Source organism: Haliaeetus albicilla, chromosome 26 (genome assembly GCF_947461875.1).
Source record: "Haliaeetus albicilla chromosome 26, bHalAlb1.1, whole genome shotgun sequence".
In the NCBI taxonomy this organism is placed as follows: domain Eukaryota; kingdom Metazoa; phylum Chordata; class Aves; order Accipitriformes; family Accipitridae; genus Haliaeetus; species Haliaeetus albicilla.
In genome coordinates this window covers 17,174,290-17,197,974 of record NC_091508.1, presented here as the reverse complement: position 1 = coordinate 17,197,974, position 23,685 = coordinate 17,174,290, and the positions used below count along the sequence as shown (strand labels likewise).

General features: G+C 41.5%; 1 protein-coding gene across 4 annotated transcripts in view; it reads right to left on the bottom strand.

Annotated features, from left to right (window-relative positions):
* The window catches only part of FUBP3 (far upstream element binding protein 3), a 41,105-nt gene that overhangs the window by 14,844 nt on the left and 2,576 nt on the right, over positions 1-23,685 (bottom strand). For 3 of the 4 annotated variants that reach the window (XM_069770607.1, XM_069770609.1, XM_069770610.1), the window contains exons 2-12: positions 19,098-19,203; positions 12,774-12,824; positions 12,260-12,293; positions 10,255-10,304; positions 8,581-8,652; positions 7,777-7,834; positions 5,002-5,164; positions 3,999-4,097; positions 1,908-2,012; positions 1,412-1,514; positions 641-741 (exon numbers count right to left, since the gene is read on the bottom strand). In XM_069770607.1, coding sequence (XP_069626708.1) covers positions 641-741; positions 1,412-1,514; positions 1,908-2,012; positions 3,999-4,097; positions 5,002-5,164; positions 7,777-7,834; positions 8,581-8,652; positions 10,255-10,304; positions 12,260-12,293; positions 12,774-12,824; positions 19,098-19,203 — 942 coding nt within the window. The remainder of the gene's footprint in view (positions 1-640; positions 742-1,411; positions 1,515-1,907; positions 2,013-3,998; positions 4,098-5,001; positions 5,165-7,776; positions 7,835-8,580; positions 8,653-10,254; positions 10,305-12,259; positions 12,294-12,773; positions 12,825-19,097; positions 19,204-23,685) is intronic. The other variant, XM_069770608.1, reaches the window with a different exon arrangement.

The following is a 23,685-nucleotide window of genomic DNA, read 5'->3' as shown; positions in this document are numbered from 1 at the left end:
TATGCTCAGGTATCTGGTGTGGAATGGCTGAACATCTTTACTTGTCATAATACAAAGGGATATGCAACCTCCTTCATGAGTCTGCCCTACTACTTCACTCATCTTTGTACTTCTTGCTCTTGGGCAATGCAACATGTTGGTGTCTGTCTTGGAGCATGGTGACCGCGTATGTGAGAATTCATTGCCTTCCCCTGCCCTCCACAGCCACTAGACCAGAGGACTGGAGTCTGAAGAGGAGGCATCACTGAGCACTGTTAATGCTCTGCTGTCTAAGCTTTACTCAGCCCTACTGAGCAAAGGCTCCAGGCACTGTCTCACACTACTGCTGGACTCCATTCCACCAGGTCACCATTTCCAAATAACTTAAGAACAACAAAACATGGGGGCTGAACGTGGAGCTATAATGATGAGGCCTCATAATACTGCCTGAGAATAGGAGACCTTCCCATAGCTCATTAAAAAAAACCCAAATAAACAAAAAACAAACCTAGCAGCTCTGTCCTGGGCAGCAGCATGTGTGGCCTACCAGAGGCAAAATTTAACACTGTTCTTCAGATGGTGGCATCCATCCACACAGCTGCATGCATGCAGACTACATTCCCATGTAAGCACCTTCCTCCCAAGAGCCTCCAGAACCCACCTGTGCTGTGAGAATGAGCTCACTGATGATGTGTGCTGCGTGTTGACACCTATCGTGAAGCCCCATGACCTGTGCGACTCTTTCAGAACTAATCCCATCATCTGTGAAGAGAGGTGGCAAAGACTAAATTAAAAGGAGAAAACATCCACCCGCCAACAAAAGCTTCCTTTTAGCACCACCATTGCTAGCAGCATTTTCACATAACATAACTACCCCAAGAGCTACCTCTTCCCTCCACCTTCAGCCCCTCTTCCATGGGCTGAAAGAAGACAAAACCCAACGCACATTGCAGAGGGAACAACATTCAAAAGGCAACACTTTCAAATGTCAAAAAGCCATGAAAAAGACTGATATGATTTTAAGAGGACAAAGGCAGCTTTGATAGGTGATCAGACAGCCAAGGACCCAGAGAAAGTTACTTAGAATTAATCAACTCCTGATCCCCAAAGGCTTTAATGTCCTGAAGGAGAATTCTTTAACAGGAAATAAAAGTTTCTTTGTTATTGTTATTTTGTTTATCCATATAATCACCACTCAAGACATGACTGTTGTGACATCTAACGTTTGCAAATGAGCTGTATATCTTACTCTCTGAAAACCAGAAAGTGCACGAGGAAGCAGCACATCATATTTAAACGGGTTTCAGAAAGAGACACAATGCACCTTTAAATTAAGAAAGCCTAGCTGCTGTAACCTCAGGTCAGATTCACATTAGCAATTGCAAACTGGAACACTGGTCAGAAAGTAATGTCTCTCCATCCTCACACAAACCTGGTTTAAATTGAATCCTAACTCCAGCATCATTCTGAATCTTTTTGATCATTTCTCCATTTCTTCCTATCACAATTCCAACAGCAAACCTGGGCACAGAGACCTGATGGGAAAGGCAAAGCAGTATGAAAGCTCAGAGAACTAGACTAAATTACTCTGATTTTACAAGGAGATGCTCTTAACTATAAGGACAGGCCACATTAGGCAGCTCCAGACTACAGAACCATATCGCTTAAGAAAAACAAACATGTGGCCACAAATTCCTTCCCCGCTAAATGAACTCTGCACTACAAGAATGCAGCTTAAAAAGACAATTAGAAAAGCGCCATCTGGGAGTCCATGAGAACTCCTCTTCTTTGCAGCCAGAGTCACTCTTCTGGCAACAGAACACAATGCATTTAAAAATAAGCTTACAGGTTACATGTGCAATTTGATGACTTCCACCCACTACCCATCCCACAGGGAGGTTAGCAGAGTACTCGTGAAGAAAACATACCTCTATGCTGCCTCCTCCCATTCTAGAACTGAAATCATTGCGTACGCCTCGGAAGTCTGCCTGATCTTTCTCTCGGATGATCTCCAGTACCATTTCCCTTGCTTGCTACATGGGGAAAGAAGTTACAGTTAGCTTAAAATTATCCTGCTTGCCATCTTGGTGTTAGGGCCTCAACAGTGACTAATAGTCAGGCTTCAGGCAAAGCGATCTCCATCTGCTTAACAGAAACAGCATTCTGATTTAGAATTTCTTTTACCACAGTCAGTGGAGATCTGTTCTTGATGGTATCTTCCACGTATGACAAAACCTGCCACGTGTGCAGGGTGGCAGTTTCTTGCATACAATTGCTTCCTTCGGTCTTTCAAAAAGGCCCTTTAGCTTTTAAAATATCTTTGGGGTTTTTTTTTTTGTTTTATTTTTAAATTAAGGAAGCAAACACCCTTTCCTACTGGATAGAACTGAAGCCAATACAGTAAGGTAGAAGCTATGGTAGCATATCAGAGATCATGCCCACTAAGAGCTAGAGAGCACATACTAAGGAGGCAGGTGGGCAGTAGTGAGCTTATTGACACTCAGAAAAGTTAAGCCCAAGTCTGCAGCAATCCAGCAAGACATTTTCTGAGACAAATGAATATTCTTCCTACCTACTTTCAGCCCTCAAGGCCATTCACAAGCTAGTAAAAGTGTACCTTGGAAATAAGCCAATAGTAGTCACCATTAAAAAAAAGCCTACATGTCAAAACCAAAGCCTTTGTTTCTAAATATTACCAGTTAAGCTTTTGACATTTCGGTTCTATTTCCAAGTTTGAGGGACACTGGTGAATCTGACTCCTTTCATATTTTTATGTATTTTCCATGCCCCTGTGGTATTTTTTACAGAAAGAAACAACTCAAGACTTTTCAGAGATGCCAAGACAGAAATAAGAGCAAAGGAAATTTTATAGGGGTTTGAGAGAGTTAAGAAACACTGTTGCAGCATCCAGAGAATCCCACCAAACCTAAGGATTCATCCAGCTTCTTAAGTGCTTTCTAAGCATGCTCAACTTTTCTAAGTGCCTCAAAGATCTTGCAGCCTACGCAGTCTCCATGATTGCTTGGCATGATTTATGGCATGGAAGATACAACAACAGCAAATCTTGCAATGCAGAAGCCACCACCTGGGAAGCTGCAGCACTGAAAGTATGATTGGGTTAAAAGTAGCAAGACTGCCACTGAACTCTTTTGCATATCTATGCCTCCACAATAAGTATAAGAATTTGGGGAAAAAAAAATTTAAATCTAAAAGCCCACTTACAGTAAGAACTTTGAAAAATACAACCCAAACATACCATCCCTGAGCAACATCAACTGTTGCAGCAATTTATGATTAGGGAGATCCTATGAAATAGAACTATTTTTATTAGAGACAGGAATGCTAAGCTAGATTTAAGTACTTAGCAAGGTATGAAAAGCACTTGCTGAGAAGTGGAACATGCCACAGCTAAACTTTAATTCTTTAATTCAAGCACTCCCATCATGCTGCAATCTTCCAGTTTCCAGTTGATCATGGGTTTTTGCTTTGAACCGCAGGTATGAACATATCTGTAGAACCCTGACACAAGGAGACTGAGGTACCAATATTAAGCAAACCCCTTGGTTTCAGGAGTTGTTGTGGGATTATTTTTTAATTACCTGCGTCAATTGGCTGTCTGAGATAGTGAACGTTCCACAAATCTTTCTCAAATGTGTGATTAAGTTAGTCACTAAGAACCCATTTGCTCAAGTAACATATAGCTATGATTTTTTGCTACACAGACCGGAAAGCGTTTCAAAGCTACTTTCTCCAAACCCTCCTCCTCAGCTCTTCTCCTACCCATGTGTAATATCTGTGTGGAGTGAGAGCTCCTAGGTTACGCTGTAAACAAGCCAGTGCTTGCTAGTCTGGTGTTTTACCTTGCTCTACTCAAACTTCATCAGCCTTACAGAACAAACAAAACTAGCAAGGATCATTACATTTACAGTTGGATTTGACTCCATTAGATGCTCACAAATACACTAAAGTTTAAATTTCTTCTCGGCTCTCTGGGGCAACTGCTTACTTTCATTACATACCTGTACTTTAAATGCATCTCCAGTAATACGGAGAGGTTTATCTGCTCCAGTAGGCAATGGACCATCTTGGATCATAATCATTTTCACACCTGTTCGCTCCTAAAGAAAAAGCACAGAGCACTTTGCTAAGCAGAGTCCCTAAAATAAGGGACTATATTTTGGTTACTAAACATTACGTAGGTCAAATCAGCAGCTTTACAGAATGCTACTTTAACTCTTCACAGTAGTTATAGCACAAATCCAGTAACAGTCCCACAGTGTAAAGGACTGCCAGAAAGTGTGCTACTCCTGAAGTTCTCAAATAGCTGAATTCCTTGCAGCAAAGAGAACCCCTCTACCTCAACAACTGATTTTTCATCCCTTTCCAAAATCTGTAGCTGTCTGCATATAATAGTTATGAAGTGACCAGCCTTAAAACTATTGGATGACAGAGGCCTAATCAGGGCACTCAAAACACCTACATTTTTGACCTAGGTGCTTTTCTGAAACCCTCTATTCTTTAAAAAACTTGTACCAGATGGAGGAATAAAGAATGTTTAGGAACATAGATTTATACATAACACAACACTTTTAATTAGAAAGGGGTGGGATGAGGAAAAAAAAAAAGACAACACACGCCAGCTTTATCACAGATCAGCAACAAAAGAGAAGCACGGCACTCTACAACAGCGTGGCTGGCATTAAAAACTATTGCAGCAGCAGACTAGACATAGCCTTTTCTTGGCTACAAGAATCCCCTCCTAAACAGCACGCACCAAACGTTATCTAAAGCACACGAGTTTCTTTCACAGTTCTGGCAAAACTCCACTACATGCGTAGCTGGGGCCAAACCTATTTTGTTTGTAACACAAGATTGGATTTGAGTCCAGCTCTTTGAAGGCAGAAGAGTAGTCCCTGCTGTAGAAGGTTAGAGCATTCAAGGCTCTCCATTTCAGCACGCTCTTGTTGATCTAGAGAAGCTGCAGTAGGGAAGAGAGCCCTAAAGTAAATGCATCTTGCGCACCTGCAACTGTTTTATTGTTTCACCTCCTTTGCCGATGACTAGACCCACTTTGGATGCCGGGATCAAAATCTCCTGAATCGTACTGTTGCCATCAACATCGTTGTGAAAACCAGGTCCGTTCCGACAGCGATCTACAATCTGCCCCAGTAGCCGTTTTGCTTGTCTTTGGAAAAGAATCGAGGGAAACAACCATTAGACAACATTGTTCTATGTGACCAAGAGACCAGGAACCATCGGAATGGGAAGTGATCAGGGAGAGGAGAAGAAGTGAAAAGATGGAGGAAACCATAGTTAGCACAATGTTTGCCTTTTTTTTTTTTAAACTCTTTGATGTGTATTTTCCCCATCATGATTACTTATAAGCAGTTTGATTTTTGAAAGGGGAAGAGAGAAGGAAGAGCAGCAGCATGCTCTGACCTCTTCAGAAGTTAAGGACAATAGTTGAGCTATAGCATTTGGGGTGCTGATTTTGAATGAAGATGCTCTAGGTTCTAAACTTTTCTAAACTTTTTAACGTATATACAATATTTGGTAAAACTCAAGCTCTGTTCTTCTTGGTCAAGACAAAAACCACACACTGCTTTGATACTAACACAGCACATTGGTTAACCACTCTCTGATCAGTCACAGGCAACTGCCTTGCTCTTCTCTGCCTGCTCTTACCAGCAGCAACAGAACACTGTTCTAACACAGCCTCTGCCCCAAGCAGTAGGTGCTGAAGCTACACCACGAAGCGAGGCAATGATACTGCAGCAGCAACCAGTGAAAGACTGGGTTCTTCTACTCCTGGTGAGAAGAGACACACAAAGAAGCATTTGGGAGATTAAAGATCCCTCCTCTAAAATCTTTTGCATGTCAGAGGTAGCTGACAGAGTTTCTCTTTACCTTGAAGACTCCTAGTACCAACACATCCCTTTCCTGCCCTTCTCCCACAACCCTTCTCAAAGTAGGTAGAAGAAAGTCACCAGTTCCCTATTCAGCCTAAAGCAGTATCCTCCCCTCTCTCCACTTCATACCAAGCCATATCAGGCACCCTAGGAGGACTGTCTTCTCTCTGGTGATTTGAAGAAACAATACAAAGTCATCCCTCACAAGAAGACATTCACCCAAGACAGCCCAAGGGGTGGTGATCTGAGGCTGCACACAGATCAGAGCACTGCTTTCTCTTGACTTTCTCGCAAAACGAGGCAAAAGGTGGAATTTCTGGAAGCCCACTTCAAATATTCTGGAAGAGTCTTAAAGAGGTTTTATTCATCTATCTTCATATTTTGCATAATGTTGTTTTAGTAAAAAAAGAGAGACTACAACAGTTAATACACAATGTATTTCAGATGAGAAGGGGTCATTTGGAAATTAACCCTATTAGTTTGCCACTGCATATAACTCATGGAAACACTCCTCACAAAACCCTTCAAAGTCTGACATCTAGATTGGTTTCCTTACTTAATTTTCTTTTTCGACAAGTAGCCTGAAAAAATAGTTCAACCAACCAACTTGACAAGAATTTTAGCACAGAAGTAAATTAAATTTTGCCTAATTCCATGTCCTCAACACCTTGTTCTGCTTCACAAACTGAGTATTCTCACTTTTTTTTTTAAACTTATTTACATTTTATTTAAAGACAGCCTTGGACTTGACTACATTTAACCGCTTATTTCAGAACCATGAAGTCTTAACTATACCTCTCCCCCATTTTCCCCCAACTGCATCTCATCAGGCATCCCAGCTTTTTAATATTTTGCTCTTGTTCTGAAATATCCTTTGCTAAAGGGGAAAAAGCACTTCAATATCAGCAAGAATACATTGCCTGCCCTATAATGTGAGCTTGCCAATTACATTTATTCTGGCTCACTGCTTGCAGTATTATGGTAGAATAAGGAGATTTCAGTACCCTTAGACCTCTTAGGAATGGAAGAATGATGAGTGTCTTCTCTTTAGAGAGACAGTCTTTGCGCCCATGTATTTTCACTATCAAATGCAACTCAAAGATTTCCAGATGGATTTTAAAAAACCCACCTACCCAAAGGCTGGGGAGAGAAAGAGCAGCTCCATATGTTAAGTGTGTTCCTGTAAGCCTGAGGATCCTGGATCCAGTTCCAGCAGGAGGTCCTCAACTGGTTTGTGAGAGTCTCAAACTCAGCTCCTGGGAAGGGGGAGGGAGGAAACACTGTCCCTAAAGTTTCTATAGGTCTAAAGAGTAGAAACCCCTGCTGGCTGGCCACGTGTCTCTACCATGCAGGGATCAGAATTCAAGACTTTGGTTCAGTCCTTTGCTTCTTGTTGGCAGCGATGCAGAGGCAAGCACACCCATGGGCCTCATGCTGCTCTGCAACAACACCAACACCTCCAGATCATTCTGGAGTGGCACCGACAGGCTTTGGAGGCCTCATGCAGCCCTTCTTCAGCTGGAAGGATGGTCATCTCAATAGGAGTAGGGAAGCGAAGGGGAGAAGAGAAGTGCCCTTCAACAGCTTAGCTCAGTATCCTGGAAAGCTGCAGTTAGAAAACTGCATCCTAGGTGCCCTAAGAGCAACCTTGCCCTGCGGAGGGGAATTCCACGGAAATTTCTGCAGAGGGTTCAAACTGCAACTGGAAAAAAGCCTTTGAGGTGCACAGTTTAAAGCATCAGACCAAGAGGTTCTATGCTCCAGAGACCCTCAAGTTTCTCTAGGCCAACATTCACTGGTGTGGCTAACCAAGTAGCACCACTGACAGAGCACAGCATTAGGGAGAAGAGAGAGAAGGAGAAAGGAGAGAAATGAAATCAGGACTCACTCAATGCTCTCTGGCGTCCCGGTGAGTACACAGGGCCTCTCGGGCATCCCACCACTGTCTACAAAAGAAACAAGAAGGAAATTTTTAATACATGGAATTAAAAAAATGGCAGCTGTTTCAGTAACTATCAAGCACTAATGGAAGCGCTGCCCCCCTGCTCCCGGCACATAGAGCATATTAATAAATTCAAAGACATCCAGGGTCAACATATTTTAAACGATTCACTGGATGTCTGCATCCTTTTAAAGCCTTCCCCACCAAATAAAAGGAGGAGCAAGAACTTAGATTACATTCATCAAGTTTCCTGTATAGCACTGTAGTAGAGTCTTCCCCAAAGCAAATAGGCACTAGCACAGAACAAACGGATGGTCCCATTTTTTCGATGCAAGGCGAGTTGTACGAAGAGCTGCTGCCACCCTCCTGAAATGTCTTCTGCCAGGAGTTGGACCTGACCAGACTAATCAGGGGCAAACCACTGAGTAAAGTGGTACCACCAGGAGAGAACTCAACACCTGCAATTTCAGGTCTAAGTACAACATGGATTGTCCATTTGCACTGTACTCATCTGTTGCTTAAAGACAGTTAGTTCCTTAATTGCTTCATTCCCCAAACCACCTGACAAACCTGTTTGCTATGCTAGTCAGGAGGTCAGTCCCAAAACAGCTCTCCCATGCATCTTAGCCTAGTATATATTAGTGTTAACTCTAATAACACACCATGAGCATGGCAAGGCACCTGATCTAATGGACATTAACATACTTCAACATTAAAATCTGTTCACTTGCCATACAAAGAGGCTCTTACCTGGAGCAATTTGAATTTTGCAGCCAGACTCTGCCTGAATCCGTGAGATCTGTTCTCCTCCCCTGCCGATTACTGCAATGAGTTCAACAAGCATCAGAACATACCATTTTTCCAAGTAACTGCAGAGCACCTCCCGCTTTTACTCTGCTGCAGCTATCTATAAAGGAACAGTTTGACTCCAGGATTGCAGAACAGGCATCCACAGCATGACCAAATTTATCATAGCAGAAAAACAGTAAAATACTTCCAAAAGTTGTTCTATTTGCTTGGAAAAACAAAACAAAAAAAGGGTGTCTTGCACTGGAATGGAAATACATAACATGCAAGAATAAGGCACCAGTTTGAGTGCTGCTAGAAGAGTAATTTAAGTGTATCTTGTTCATCCTGAACCAATAAACTAGTTATTTGGGGTACTAAAAGAGGCAAAGACTTTTGCTTTTATTTCTTTAAAATTCCTATTTTACTGCCTCTTTTCAATGGACATGCTATTTGGCTGGTCTGCACTCAGACAGAACTGCTACGTACTGAAATGCTTTATCAATCTTAAGTGAAAACAAATACCCATCTCCTTTAACTTCTGGAGTCGGCACATTGTTGTTTTACAATGAGACATACTGAGGAGAGACTATGTGCCAATCACCATTCATATCCTTCCCAGACTGCAAAAAGAGCAAAACTGTCAAGTCAAACAGGTATGCCTGGCTCAGGATGCTCCCACAGAGGCATCTCTCAGCTGTGGGTTTGCCACCCTCCTGCATCTGTCTGCCCCTGAACCAGGATTAGATTTAAGGCAGAGATGATGCACCAACAAAGCATGCAAGCTCCCCTCTCACAGAGCTACAGCATCCCTCCAATGTTCCCCCCACATGTGGTACCAGGACCCATAAGTGAAGAGGTCTGGCAGGAGAAGAGCAAGCGTTTCCTTTGCAGGAATGTGAGTTACAGTTTTGTACTGTCTTTAGAGTCAGGACAAAACTTCACGCACTAAGGGGTAATTATCATGGCCTGTTATTTTCCTTTTTACTCTCCATATATCAAATTGGAAGAGATACACAGATCTAGCAGTGGAAGAGTCTATGCAATCACTGTAGTAACACATCAGCAGGAGGTGCCATTGAAAGGAAGAGTAATGATCATCAAGAGGAAGAGAGAAATTAGGATCAAGCTTGAAAGAGATCAGGAATGCAAATCTAGGAAAAATTCTCATCTGAGCAATGCATGCTGGTTGCGTTTCCCCACAGCATATGTATGAGAGATTTAAAATTCTGTTTAACTTGCCTTGAGTCAACTCTTATTTTAGCATTTAAACGTTGTTTTCCCCTGTCAACTCTCACAGTTTTACATACTCAAAGGAAGTAAAATGCTTCAGTGAGGGGAAATAAATTCACTTTTGACTTGTTTATGTACTATGCTAGTGGGAATTTAAAGGAGAGAATCACTAAAACTCTCAGTAACTTGTACCGCACAGTCTTGTTCTTATTACTGGGACACTAAGCTTTTCCATGCAGTTTGCACCTGGATTTTAAACACAGATCATCTGGTCCCCATGAAGACAGCATTAGACAAGGCTTATCCAAGGCTAGTAAGCACAAAAACTTGTGAGCATGTCAGAATAAACAGCATTCCTGCACAGAAAACACATCAAGAAACATCAAAAGGATCCAAGGTACTTACTAAATCCAACCATTTTATCAGGCACTTTGAACTCTTCTGTTATTACAGCCCTAAAAAAAAAAATTAAAAAAAAATCAAATAGTCATTACACAGAACAATTTGGAATACAACTATGTCCCTGCCGTGGAAACTAGGCACAGCATAAGACTTTTGCACACACAAGTAAACACTACATCACAGTCAAAATACTTAGTTTTGGAAGGGATCTCTCGTGGTCACCTAATTTCTTCCTATGCTGGATACATTTCCAGTCTACCCTCCACTATCTTCAATGGAACTGATGGAAGAAGCTCTTTTTGTCATTCTTGCTACAGACAGATTTAACAGAATAACGGCAAAGTTTCTTTAATATTTAGCCTAGACCTTCCAAGCCGCAGTCTCCGCCTACTACTTTTGGATAAGCTCTTGCCAAAAGACACTAACCAAAGCCAATCCTGATATGAATACTGCCTCCGATAGTCACAGATTTATTTTTTTCCCTGCTTGTCCTTATTCTTTTCCTTGGAATTTATAAAAGCTGTCTTCAATTATCCTTTGAAGTCTTATTACCTCAAGACCTCCCTATCTATTGCTCTTTGGACTTTTTCAGTGTGTGTCTGCCTCAAAACATATCACCCAAAGCAATTTCTTAAGACCTGACTGTAGTCAAGTAGAAAGGAATTAACTCCGATTGTTTTTTTGCATAGCCATTTCTATCTTGTAGAAAATACAACACAACAAATACGGAATTTGCAAACTCCATATATTTAGATATGCATTATATACAATTTGTTCAGCAATCTCAAAAGCAATGAAAGCCCTGCATAATAAGTTCAATGCAGGTTTTGTGGTGAGATACATTAAAGTCTTCCCATTTTTTGCTTTAGATCAGTTAGGGAAGGTATAAAATACACATTAGACTTCACCAGCTAAGCTGCAGATAAAGTACCTCTCCACTGTCCCAAGGCTCACTAGCAGCAATGCAAAACCAAAGTGTCACCCATACCTGCAGCAGAACAGGGTCACTCCCTACAGGGAGGTTCAGAATTACAGTTGTTTTAACCTGCAGTAAACCCAGCCTGTTGCCAAAATGTCCTATATTGCAACATTTTCAACTACCCTGTATTGGAGGAACTGTTGCAGCTGAACAAAGTAGCTAACCTAGCAGAAAACCAGCCACCAAAATCAGAAAGAAACCAATTCAGGCTTTTCAACCTAATCAATTCCCTGCATGAACATCACTCCTGGCAGAAGAGGGGTGGCAGGTAGCAGCAGAGCAGACAACACTGCCCACCCCTTTCTGTGCTGCCCTAGCTGGACATTAGCTTTAACCTAACCATCAAAAATTGAAGGTTCTACAATCTTCATGTATATTGCTTGTCCTTCCTGCTGAGGCCCCCAACAAACAGCTGGTTATGATGGAAATGCACTATCAGCCCAAAGGTGAACCCAGCTTTAGAAGTGCTCTCCCCTTACTACCCAAAACAAGACAGACAACTCCTTAAGAGCAGGATTCAAGAAAAACTGAGAATTTTACTTTTGTATTAGATGTTAAGACATGCTGCACGACAAATCATGCTTGCTTCAGTCTCCCAAAACCATCTTTGACAAAGGAGTCACCCCAGGTCATATTACACCAACAAAACTAAATAATAATAATAATAATAATAATAATAAAAGTCTACCTGCCCATTTAATACTTCCAACTTTCCTCAAAATGCCACAGCTTTTTTTCACTTTTTCTTTCTTTCCTGCCCTGCACCAGGGCAGGGGAAGGGAGAGGAGAGAATTTATTCTTCTTGGTCCTGCAGATTTACAGGAACCAAATCCAAGTTTCAGGTCAACTCTTCTTTCTTCATCACAACAAACAATCTTAAAGGGTTAGCAGAAACCCCAGCCTGGAGAAAACCCAAGCTGACAGTTTCTCCACATTCTCAACCTCTGACTTCCTAACACTACTACAGATGGTGGATCAATAAACAATTAGAATTGATCAATAAATAATAAAACATAACCCACTGCTTACCTTTGATGTACCAGGGCCCCTAACTGGTTACCTACTGTGGCAGAGAAAGAAAAAAGGAAAAAAAAATCAAAGCATTAGCACGGATAAACTAACTTCATCCCTATAGAAAAAGAGTTCTTACCATTTCATCAAAAAAGAAAGAAAAGCAAAACAGTAATTTAGGTTCAGTGGCTGAAATGAATGCGTTATGTGGTACAAAACAGGAGGGGATTTCTTGATCAACACACACCATAACCCAGTGTCCAGCTGAACACAGGATAGGGAATTGATTTGCGTCTCCCCATGCTGAGAGTCATGGGAGAAAATCCTGCCTGCTCAAATCCAAATCCCTGCAACTAACCTCCCCCCTTCCCAAATTAAGCCCAAAGTAGTAAAAAAAGGGAAAAAGGGGGGAAGGGAGGAGAAAGAGGAGAAATTTCAAGCAGACTGGTATGTATTAAAAAACAAAAATAAAAGCTGAGCAGACTCAGACATTTACTCTAGGCAAAAAGCATTAAAGACCACTTGCACATACTTCTCTCTGTGTCTCTTATCTGTGCTCCATGGAGCCCACTTACACGGAGACCTGTTAAAGGAATAGGTCTGTTAAGTAACCTTGCGGCACCCAAACGGTATTTTTTTTAAACAACACATTTTACTGAATGCACACATTCCAGGCATATCTGCGATGTTAGTTGGTGGTCCATTTATGATTAGCAGTTATGGCCCCAGCTGACAACCCTCAAACAGATTTCTCCCCCCCCCCCCCCCCCCCAACCCCAACAGATTAGATCTTTCTTCCAAATGTTAATGGGGAAAATATCATTAGACCAACTCATGCAAAGTGGGAACACATGCCCTGCTGGGCTTCGTACTGGACTTTGCCTGCAGCAAACCAGCTAAAAAACACACCATTTGGTCCTAACAACCAGTTGAAAGATTATATTGCATGCCTGGAGGGCACAAGTAGCGAAACAAATGAAACTGGCCAACATGTGAGCTGTGATAATAAAGATGCTATTTCAAACTACCTTGCAGCAACCTGCACATTCTTTGACCTGAAATAAATTGACAATCAGCTGGCAGGGTTAGAAAGCGGATGCATCCCACACTCTCTAAATCCGGTAGAAAAATGCATAAAGTTTGTGGCCAAACACTTTACTCAAATAAAATAGACAAAGAGAGTCAATACTGTATTTCTGCTGCGTGTCAATACCTTCATAATAGTTCAGGACCAAAATATCGACAGCATATATATTTTATTACTCTCCCCAGCTCAGTGATAAGACAACTGCTGCGTTATTGACTCCGTTAGATTTGTCTTTGCATATTCTCACCCTGAATATAAAAAGCTCTAATTTGGTAACTATCAATACTGCAGTTGAAAAAGGTTGGTGATGTAATGGGGAATATTTGCTCTAGCTGATAAGCTACTACTGCAGGGCTGAGCAAATACAGCCAAATTCAGAATCTCGCCATCTTGCCCCAAACTGCGCTCCGAGTATTTTTACTATAGGCAATAGGTCTGGTGGCTATTGCTGTAGCATGGGATTGCTCTTGCCACGGACCAGGCCGCTCATTATCCCAAAATGCCAGAAAAAGTGGTCTTCACATTACAAGGCTGTATTTAAATATCCACTTCACATTTCAATTCACCATAACAGCTCTCCTAACAGTCTGTTCTACTGCAGCCGCTGCCCACAAATTATGAGACAGACACACATCCTATAATCAACTCCTGAAGTTCACGCAAAGAACTGAAGAGCCTTCATTTTGTAACACAATCCTACACTTGAAAAAGACAACTTCTTAGGGGAAAACTATGAGTACAAGAAGTTAAATCAGCCAGGGAAAGAATGCTTTAGATGTACATAACATAGTGTCTCCAACCCATTTCAAGTACTATACAAACATAGTAAGCCATTCACCACTCCAGGCAGCTATCAGCCTTACTGTATATTTATTGTACTAATTAGTTAAAAAAAATTAAGCCACAGTAACTAATGTGTGAGATCATTCCTTCCATATTTCACAGATAACCTCTCCAAGAGCTGAGATAGAAGGCAGACGGACAGAACTGGGAGTGATTTACTTGAAGTCAGTTATGATTTCTCTCTGTTTTTGGGGAGGAAGAAAAGAATGACATGGCTCCCAGTTCCAACAACCTAAAGGTGCATTCCTTCTCCAACATGCCCATTTTGCTCTGAAAGACAGGGACTAATAGAGAGGCAGGGCTGGGGCAGACCACACTCCCTGCAATACTGAAAGCTGATGTTCTGTTCCACCATCTCCCTCTTCACACCAGGGAGGGGGGTGAACTCTGGCAAGCCATGTACATATTTCCCCCTTTTTACATCTATTGAGTACAATTTAACGTAACTGCAGTCATTTTACTGCAAATAAGGAAAAATACTGAATAAAATCAGCACAATTTCCTATTAATGGCACCTGCTGGTTGATAACTCTTCACTCTGCTTTAGGCTTCACCTTAACTGAATTCTACCTAACAGACACTCAAAACAAATGCGGATTTTTTTTCCACCCCATAAAACAGGGCAATGCCTCCCACTAAATTAATGTGCATGATGGGAATATACAATCTTGTCAAGAATATCTTCATGGCTAGAATAAAATCAGAGCAACGCATCTCCCGGAGAGCAGTGGAACAGGGTTGCATTTCATACTTTTGAACCAAAATGGGATCATCATAAATTTTATAAAGCTACAAGGAAGACATTAGTTACCCTAATTCTTTATCATTAAATACTGCCCGGCTTTTCTTTAATTAAATGGTCAAAAGCTAATAATTTTCGTGTCTGCCTTCACTGCGAATCTTAAACTGCCCTATTTTAAAAAAGTTGATCTGTAAAGTCACAATTTTGAAGAACACTGGCATTTTGTGTATTACACTAAACCTTTTGCTGAAAGATCTGGACTTTTGCCCTGGTCATACAGCTGCTACAGATGTGCCAAGGAGCATCACTACTAACTTTCATCACCAGTAAGACAGGGGTAAGATTTCCTTCTGCCCATTGCTATTTTCACTGAAAACATTGGAGGAGAAGAATAAAGTATTCTATACAACAGGATCGTGTTGTGTTTGAGCCCCTCGGCTCTACTACAATCAAGTTTTATTACATCAAAACGGGCCATCTTTGTACCTGGATGCACCACAGAAGCTTGGAGAAGGCAGGGAATGGAGAGAGGGGGGTGTGAGGCTTCTCCAAGGTCTCTCATCTTTGTTTTCCCAGACTCAAAGGATGCCCCAGCCTTCAGCTGCAACACTGCTGCTTAACTCTACATATATAACTGGAAACATCTTCAAAGCAGTCCGAAACAGGGCAAACAAAGGCTAACGTTCTGGTGATCAGTCTCTTTCCAGCAGACTAGATCCCTGCTTCCTTTGAACGAAAGAAGGCTGTTTCTTTAAGGATTATTTAGCATTAAATAAACTTATCAAATTGTGCTGGTAATTAGAGGGACCCATTAATTAGAATGGAGGCCAGGAGCAGCCGTTAGGCATTAACAGGAGAGCTGGGATCTATCCTCAGCAGCAAGATGCCACCAGGTCTTTCTGCAGCTCAGACTAACCCCATCTCTAGTGCTCACCTTTGTTGAGAAACTTTAACTGCGGCAAGTGGCCATATAAATGCCAACTACGACTTCCTGCAAGCAGTACAAATAAACCTGATCTCCTCCCTGCACTATAGTTATTTGCAGGATTACTTTAAAGTTGTTTCCAGAAAGGGGAAATAAAGCAGCCAGGGAAAAAGAGAAATAATCAGTCTCAAGCTCCATCTAATAGCAATAGGCCAGGTCACCAGGGCCAATCCTAGCAGCTCTTCATTTCAGATGAAGGTTATGTTAAAGGAAGTGCAAAAGGCACTCACACATTCTGGTTTCAAATACTATGACAAACCTATTTTTCCTGGAAATGCTCTAAAAGCAGCTGAATTTGTTTTGACCAGCACACTGTCACCCTGTCTTAAGACCACTTCCTAAGCTGACATCAATCAGCCACGCCAGCAGCTGTTTACAAAAATGGACAGGGAGAATTAGATTTTCCTGAAAAACAGACAGCTTTCTTGTCACCTTAAATACTTCCCCTGAACCCAATTTTTCCAGGAGTATTAGGAACAGAAGTAATTTTCTAACAGCTACACGGGGATAAGGAAGCAGCGAGACCTGCACCCAGCCGTGAACATGCAGTATACAGAAGTGAACAATCAAAAGATTTACCACCAGATTTGTTTCCAAGCTATCCAGAGCAGCAGAATGTATCCAAACCCCCACACTATAAAATTTCTAGAGCATGCGTAACAACATAAATAATCGCCTCTTGACAACAATGTTTCCCAACTGCCGTTCACAGACAAGCAGAAAATGGAGAAAGTGTGGGCATGCAATCCCGACACCCCTTGTTCGCAGCTAACAGAGAACTAAAAGATCATCCAAATGGGAACTGCTTTCCTAATTGAAGCGTCCTATTAAAAGCAACTGCCACCTTCCAGATGCTTAAAGCTAAAACCGCGTTACAGACTTTTAATGCCATGGCAGCAAGAGCAGGTAGCCTAAGACTAACTAAGGTGTGGATCATACCATAAACAAAATACAGAGCAAGAAGCACTTGCAGCTTCAGAAGTTCCTTTGCCAGGCTGCAGTTCTGGGCATGCAGTTAAAGACCAGCGCTGGAGGATTATGTGGTTAGGTGGGGAACTCGTCACACAATTGTTATTTCGGTACAGGACTTACTAATGCCATTAGGAATAAAACCCAAGATGACCAAAGCTGAAAGAAGCAATACAACCCTTGCTCCTACCCTGACAAGTCCTGTTTCTTTGTGAAATTCTAGCCCTTTAAAATATTACTTCTATCATTTCTCTTCTCTAAGATCTCACAGATAAGATTTTTGGGAAGAGAGTTGGACAAAAGTTGTAAAACCTACAGATGTATGTGAACAACCCAAGGGCAAATACAGCATTGGAGCTACTTTAAAAACAGTTACAGACAAGGGCCAATGCTGAACTACAGGGTGAGCAAACACCTATAGGTGTTTACATCAGCAGAAGAACTGCCAATACAAGTCCGGTGTACAGCCACTCTGGAAGGCTCTCCCAGGAACGATACGTGCTCCATGAAGTTATCTATCACAACACAAAAAGCCAGCAGCAACATACATTTGTAGCCCAGACTGCAACTGTATTGACACAGGTTGTGTCAACACAAACAAGGCTCAGCAAGTAATAGGGCTCACCAGTAAAAGTTTAAGTACAAAGTCTAACTTGCGCTGTCATTAAGCACTACGACCATTTCACGAGTTAAAAGTTCATAAAAAAACATTTTGTCAAGAGGTCAGATTTCTCAGTTCAGTGTGATGAACCAGTGAAAGAAATGGGCAGGACTAGCGTTATGAATGACTAGTTCCTAGAAAGCTACTTTTATTCTTTTTCACATATAGCCACCTACCTAAGCTATTCAAACAGCTCAACGTTGTTCAGCATTCTTCAATGCTGAACAGCCTGCTTGACAGCCGAGCACCTTCCCATACAGAAACCAACGCATACCAGTAATACCAGGCGTCTGGCTTCTCATAGATATAGTGATGCTCCAGCCTGAGATATAAGGCGCAAGGGCTCACCCAGATAAACCCATTCTTTCCTAAAACACCAAATCAAAGGAGTAGCAACTTCTTGCTCAAATAGAGCCAACACCAGAGAACAAAGTGGGTGGTGGCATGTGTTCAGAAAACAGTAATGGTAGCAAGCCAGAGCCTCCACATGAAAGAAACTTCTCCCCATGCTCCAGCACGTTTTTTCAGAATGAGAAGCAGACGTGCAGTATTTTCAGTCTTTGCATCAGACAGAAAAAAATTATTTTCAAAACAAAGTGCTAGGCAGCAGCTTTGCTTATCTCCTCAGTACTCCTGAACATATCTGTGGGGGAGAGAATCACTCTGCAGGGCTACCTGTGTCAGCAAAAATACTAGAGGAAATAGGAAAAGGAAGACATAGCCACTTTTTTTTTTTTTAATAACCAATCACAGGAAAAGGTGAGCTCTTTGCATCTATCCAGAAGCAGATAATACAGTTTAAACTTGTAACAGTGCACATCATTAGATTTGTAAAAAAGAAAACACCTGTTCTAACAGTTTCATTGTCATAAGAAACTAATAACTTATTTTAAAATTATAACACTTCATACAATATTAACTCATTACAGTTAAGAAATATGGTCTACCCAGTAAATTATTCTTTGGCTGTGGCCAATGTTACATGCTTTAGAGATTTAAGAATTCTCAAAGAATAAGGATGAAAACTAAACTTAATACGGGAAGTTTCCTTCTAACTTGCATCAGTACCCTTTCTCCTGAAAATTCCTGTACAAAGCAATCAGAACTCTTGAGAGCGACTCAACTACTGTGCTGTGACCACTGTTACGCATGGAAAGGAGCACATGTAATACTGTCCCTATACACTGCCTGCTCTTAGAAAATAAGGGTCATCAGGGAAGAACAGCTTTACTATGTACATCTGGTACTCTATACATGGGCTCCAGCACAGACGCAATAAGCAGGTCCCTCCCTCCCCCAGCTACCATAGAACAAGCTTTAAATCACAGAGTTCATTTGCCAATTCCCAAAGTTCACCAACTAAGAAAGAATTGCTTCACATTAATACTACTAATGCCTAGGAGCGCTGTGCTATCTAGATAAGACTAAACAGCACAGGGAATCTTGTATAAAATTTCTATACACAGAAAGATGCATTGATTTCTGTCCTTAAAGCAGACAACTGCCTCCCTAGATACATACAACTTCAGGAGCTGCATCCACAAGATTGACTGATCATAGCCAGCTTACCTCCGTCATCCAGTGGCCGTTTCTGCACTCCATAACCGTAGACTGATGGGTCCACAAGTGTTGTAGAATTATTCAAGTGAGGAATATCTCCAATTTTAGCAGCAATCTATAAAAACAGGGGATAAAAGCATGATTAACATACCTGAAGTTTCAGCCATTACAGCTGAACACTCTTTCTTCCAATAAGGCATTTACCCCAGTCCAATCTTCTCTCAGCTATTTACTATACAGGTGGCTTTATAACAGTTCCAAGACAGCAGTGCTTCATTTGTAAGGTAAACAATTTCTGCTTGCTTTTAATATTTGTTTAATTAAGATCTTATTTACCCAGTTCCTCTTCCTGATCGTAAGTAGGTATTTACCCCCCTGGAACATCATATTCAGGTTTGTTCACTCAGTGGACAGCTGACAAGCTAAATCTTGCAAAGATGAGAGTTCAAACTAGCTCACCAGCTTTGTCCTGGAGAAGCTGCCACCACCATAGGCATGTAGGAGGATACATGCTTCCTCCTGCATCTGTGCATATCCAGATACATAGAAAAACATACTCGCACATCAGTGCGGGGAGCGGAGGGAGGAGAATGTGAAAATACACAGCACAAGGACAGGTTTGGGAACTCCTTGTCAAAGAGACTGGATCACCCTGTGTTTACTGTACAAAGAATAAGCCAGTGGGCAAACTATTAGCCCAGAATTAGTTTCAATTTCCTGCAGTGGTCAATACAGCATGAACACAACCAACACTGCCTGTGCCTCTGGTTCCATCTCTTAGACGGGTAACTGCCATTCCCCGCCAAGCCAGGATGCACGAGGATATTTACAGGAAAGAGGAGACAGTCAGGTGTCACAGTAAGGGGACTACAGTAAGCAAATAAACTAGGTGAGAGAGAGACCTACCGTCACTTAATAAAAGTGAAAAGTTAAGCCCATCTCTAATGACATTTGGGAGACATTTATACAGATAGATGCTGACAGAAGTGAGCTCTTTCACCTGCTCTCCAAGCCAACTGATGTAAGCCCACTCTAGAAACATACAGGTGCATTGCTTCGGTGCTGCACCCAAGTTAACACCCCCTTCAGGGACAGGCAAGCTGCGGTCTCACAGCACCCCTTGCCTACATAAAGTACTTGGCTATAATAAGCAAGTGCAGAACAAAGTAGCTACAGAACAAATATAAAGCATGGTGTATTCTACAGCTTTTGCTTCCTTTTCCAGCAAAAAGAAAATCACTGAATAGGATCTTTACCAGCAGTCTGATGCCACTCTATTCTAACTGGGATTTCACCAGAGAATAAGCAACAGGAACAGATGAAAGAGCATTTTACACACATATGTTTTAAATGAAGACAAGGACAAATGACAAAATATAACTAAAATTTGTGTTTCTAAAATTTGAGTTTTACTGCAACAGAAGGACATCTACAGCAGCTCTGGTTGTTGACACCATCAGTTGCTGCAGTAGAATAAACAACTGCCCAAGATTCAGAACCACAGGGTACTGAAAAAAAGCTATTTGAAATAATCTTGAAAGATTGAGGGCCCAGCATTTAGAAAGAGAATAGAAAACATTCTCTTCAATGCCTTGCATGAAAAGGGCTGCAAGTTTTGACCATTTTCTTCTCACAGTCCATTCCATCCTGTCCTCTCTTAGAAAGTCAACAACTTTATTGTGTCACAAATGCCAGGAGCTAGAGAATAGTCTTCCTGCAGGACCAGCACAGCGATCATGTAGCAAAGCTTTGATGATGAGTGCCTGGTATATCAACATCTCCAAAAACTAACAGGTCCACAGAAATTTGATTCGGAAAGCATTAACACAGACTACCCCTTGTCCACTTGATACTAGGGAGTGTCAGGTGATGCCTTGCTTTTTTGTTGAAGACTGTACTGCATCTATGATTCCAGCCCTTTGCCCACATGCTTTCCCCTTCCATTTGGGATGCAGAGGATTTGAATGAAGGTACAAAGAGCATAGATGTTTCCTGCCTACTTCAATGCTGAAAAATAAATTTAAAAATATATTTTATAACCATCTACTAACAGCTTTCACATAACAACTTACAAACATACGCCAAAAGGAAGAGTGTCACATACAACATACCCTGGCATGTTTTGGAACATTTGATTTTAACATGCCCTTTATGAACTCTCTTTCTGTTAGTAGTTATTTACTTGAAAAAAATCTGTAAGTTGTGGAAGCTGCTAGCTGATAGTCTGGAGCTGAAATCACACACCACATGCTCAAGGGAAAGAAAAAAAATAGTCCGGATAGCAGAAGCTGGCCTACAAAAGGAAGCTAGCATGAAGCACAAAGGCATGCACGAACAGATCACCAACACTAAGGCTGTCCACTCCCAGAGCAGGAGAGATTTGCAACCCCCCTACTCATGCTTAGCACAGTTATCACCTTGGCACAGAACACTCCAAGTAAAGGGCAAAATAAGAGAGTCAAAGCAATTTTTACATTATCAGCTTTTGGGATGTTTTCCTCTCCCCCCCCCCCCTTTATTTAAACTTGCACCTTTGTCTCTAAAGCCTCCCAGCTGCCATTGGATTATAGGCAGGCAGCACACCACCTCACTACAGCAGGAAAAAATACCCTGCAAAATTAAGAGCTGAGCTTTTTAAGTAGACACAGCAGTTAAAATACATTTTAACTTCTTATGTTCAACTTAAAATGGGAACCTCGGTTTTTACTATAGCTTCAGCAGGGAGATAAGCACAAAGTTAGAACACAGCAAAAGTAAGCAGACCTAGCTCTTATCTGACTAAATGACCTTGAGTAATGTACTGCTAGCCACTGCTTTTGTCCTGCTGTATGTCAGTCTTCATTTTTTTCCCCTTTTGTTTTTTTTTTTTTCTAAACCCAACACATCTGTATTAATAAGCTCTGAAATACACTGGAAAAAAGCATCACTACCACAGAACTGTTTCTGCACCTAACTTCCCCAAAATAAAGCTCTCCAAAAAGCACTTTAAAGGACATAACACAAACCTGAACTACAAACTGCAATGGTAAAGCCAAGAAAAACAAACCTATAAAGTTGTGTGAGGGATACATGCTTTCCTATACCTTGCACTTCTGTCCTCCTATACCTTTAACACCCTTTAAAAATGGTGTAATACCAAACTGCTTTTAAATATGAAGCTTCTTTGCTAGACACAGCAGGACTCAAACACCAATATTTCCAGAATTCCGCTTTCAAGCGAAAGGGCCTAGCTTCTGGGAAGAATCTCTCCATGCTGTCCTGCAAAAGAACAGCAATCGATAAAATCACTAATTCTAGGTATTAGCATGATATAAAACAGTAAGGTGCTGTCACCTCACCCTTCAGACAATTCTAGTGTTTCTGCTACTCTTCCCATTCGTTGAGCAGAATACTCGAGTTTGCGTGACAGACATTTCTCCAGAGCTCTGTAGGAAGCGGCGAAACCATCCACAACCATTTAGAGTTTCACGTCACATGTGGTTTTCCTAAATACTAGAGTAATTGCAAATCTATTTGAGGATGATCTGAAAAAGTACTCTGCAAGGGGATAAAGAAACATTGAGTCTTAAGACCCCTCCATCCCCATGGAAATTAGAAGTTAGAGACTGATAATATAAAGGGATTTTAAACATACAGCCTGTTGACTTTCAGTAAGTCTCAGGATATTCATCCACTTCCAAGGTACCAAGATGGCATGCTACAGGCTTACCAAGCCACAGCCCTTACCCTTCATAGCATTCCCAAAACCACAGATTCAGACAGTACATATGGCAGGTTACAAGAAGAATAGCACACGTAAGAAGAGGGAAGCAGTAAGTGCTGCAAACGTACGTGTTGTACTGAAAATGAGACTGCCAAGGAGAACAGGAGAAGGTAGGAACCAAGCAAGACGCTGTTTTGTCAATAAGAACAAGATTCAAGGACAGTCTGATAGAAATCCATTTTTGTCCAAAGTACAGGCAGCTCTGCTTTTCTCATCCCAATACTCAAAAGGGGAGCAAATATCCTATGCCCACCCCCCAAAATGCCACAGAAGAAAAACCACCCTGCCTAGGAGCAGCTGGACAGATGGACAAATCAGGCACCAACTATGAACCATAAAATAATCCACTCACTTGAGGTGTGGTGCAGAAGATGCAGGACAGACCATCTCAAAGCCCCAGCATTCACTTGAAAAAGTAATTTTTGATACATCTCAAATATTTAAGAGTCCACAAAAAATCCAAGCAAGTCTAGCACAGACACTGAAAGCAATGTACAAGTCATTTCTTTCAAAGGTATTCCAGATTTCTGACTCACGTCATCTCACAGCCCAGTGACTTTGAGGAATGCAGTTACTGTGATTGATCAGGAAAGTCTTCCCTGTCCTGAATTAGTTAAGTTATTAATAACTAAGCACTGTATTCCACAGCCTGATTTTAGTGTTATGGCTCTCTTGAGAACTGAACCTAGTAAATTTGATTACTAGTCTTAAGTGTAAGATTAAACTTCAAAAGAGTTCAAGTGTCAAGCCAGGGATGACATACCAACCTCCATGCAAGAACTACAACTGATTTTTTTTCCTCTGCTCACTCTCCCCCTTAAAGCAAAATTAATA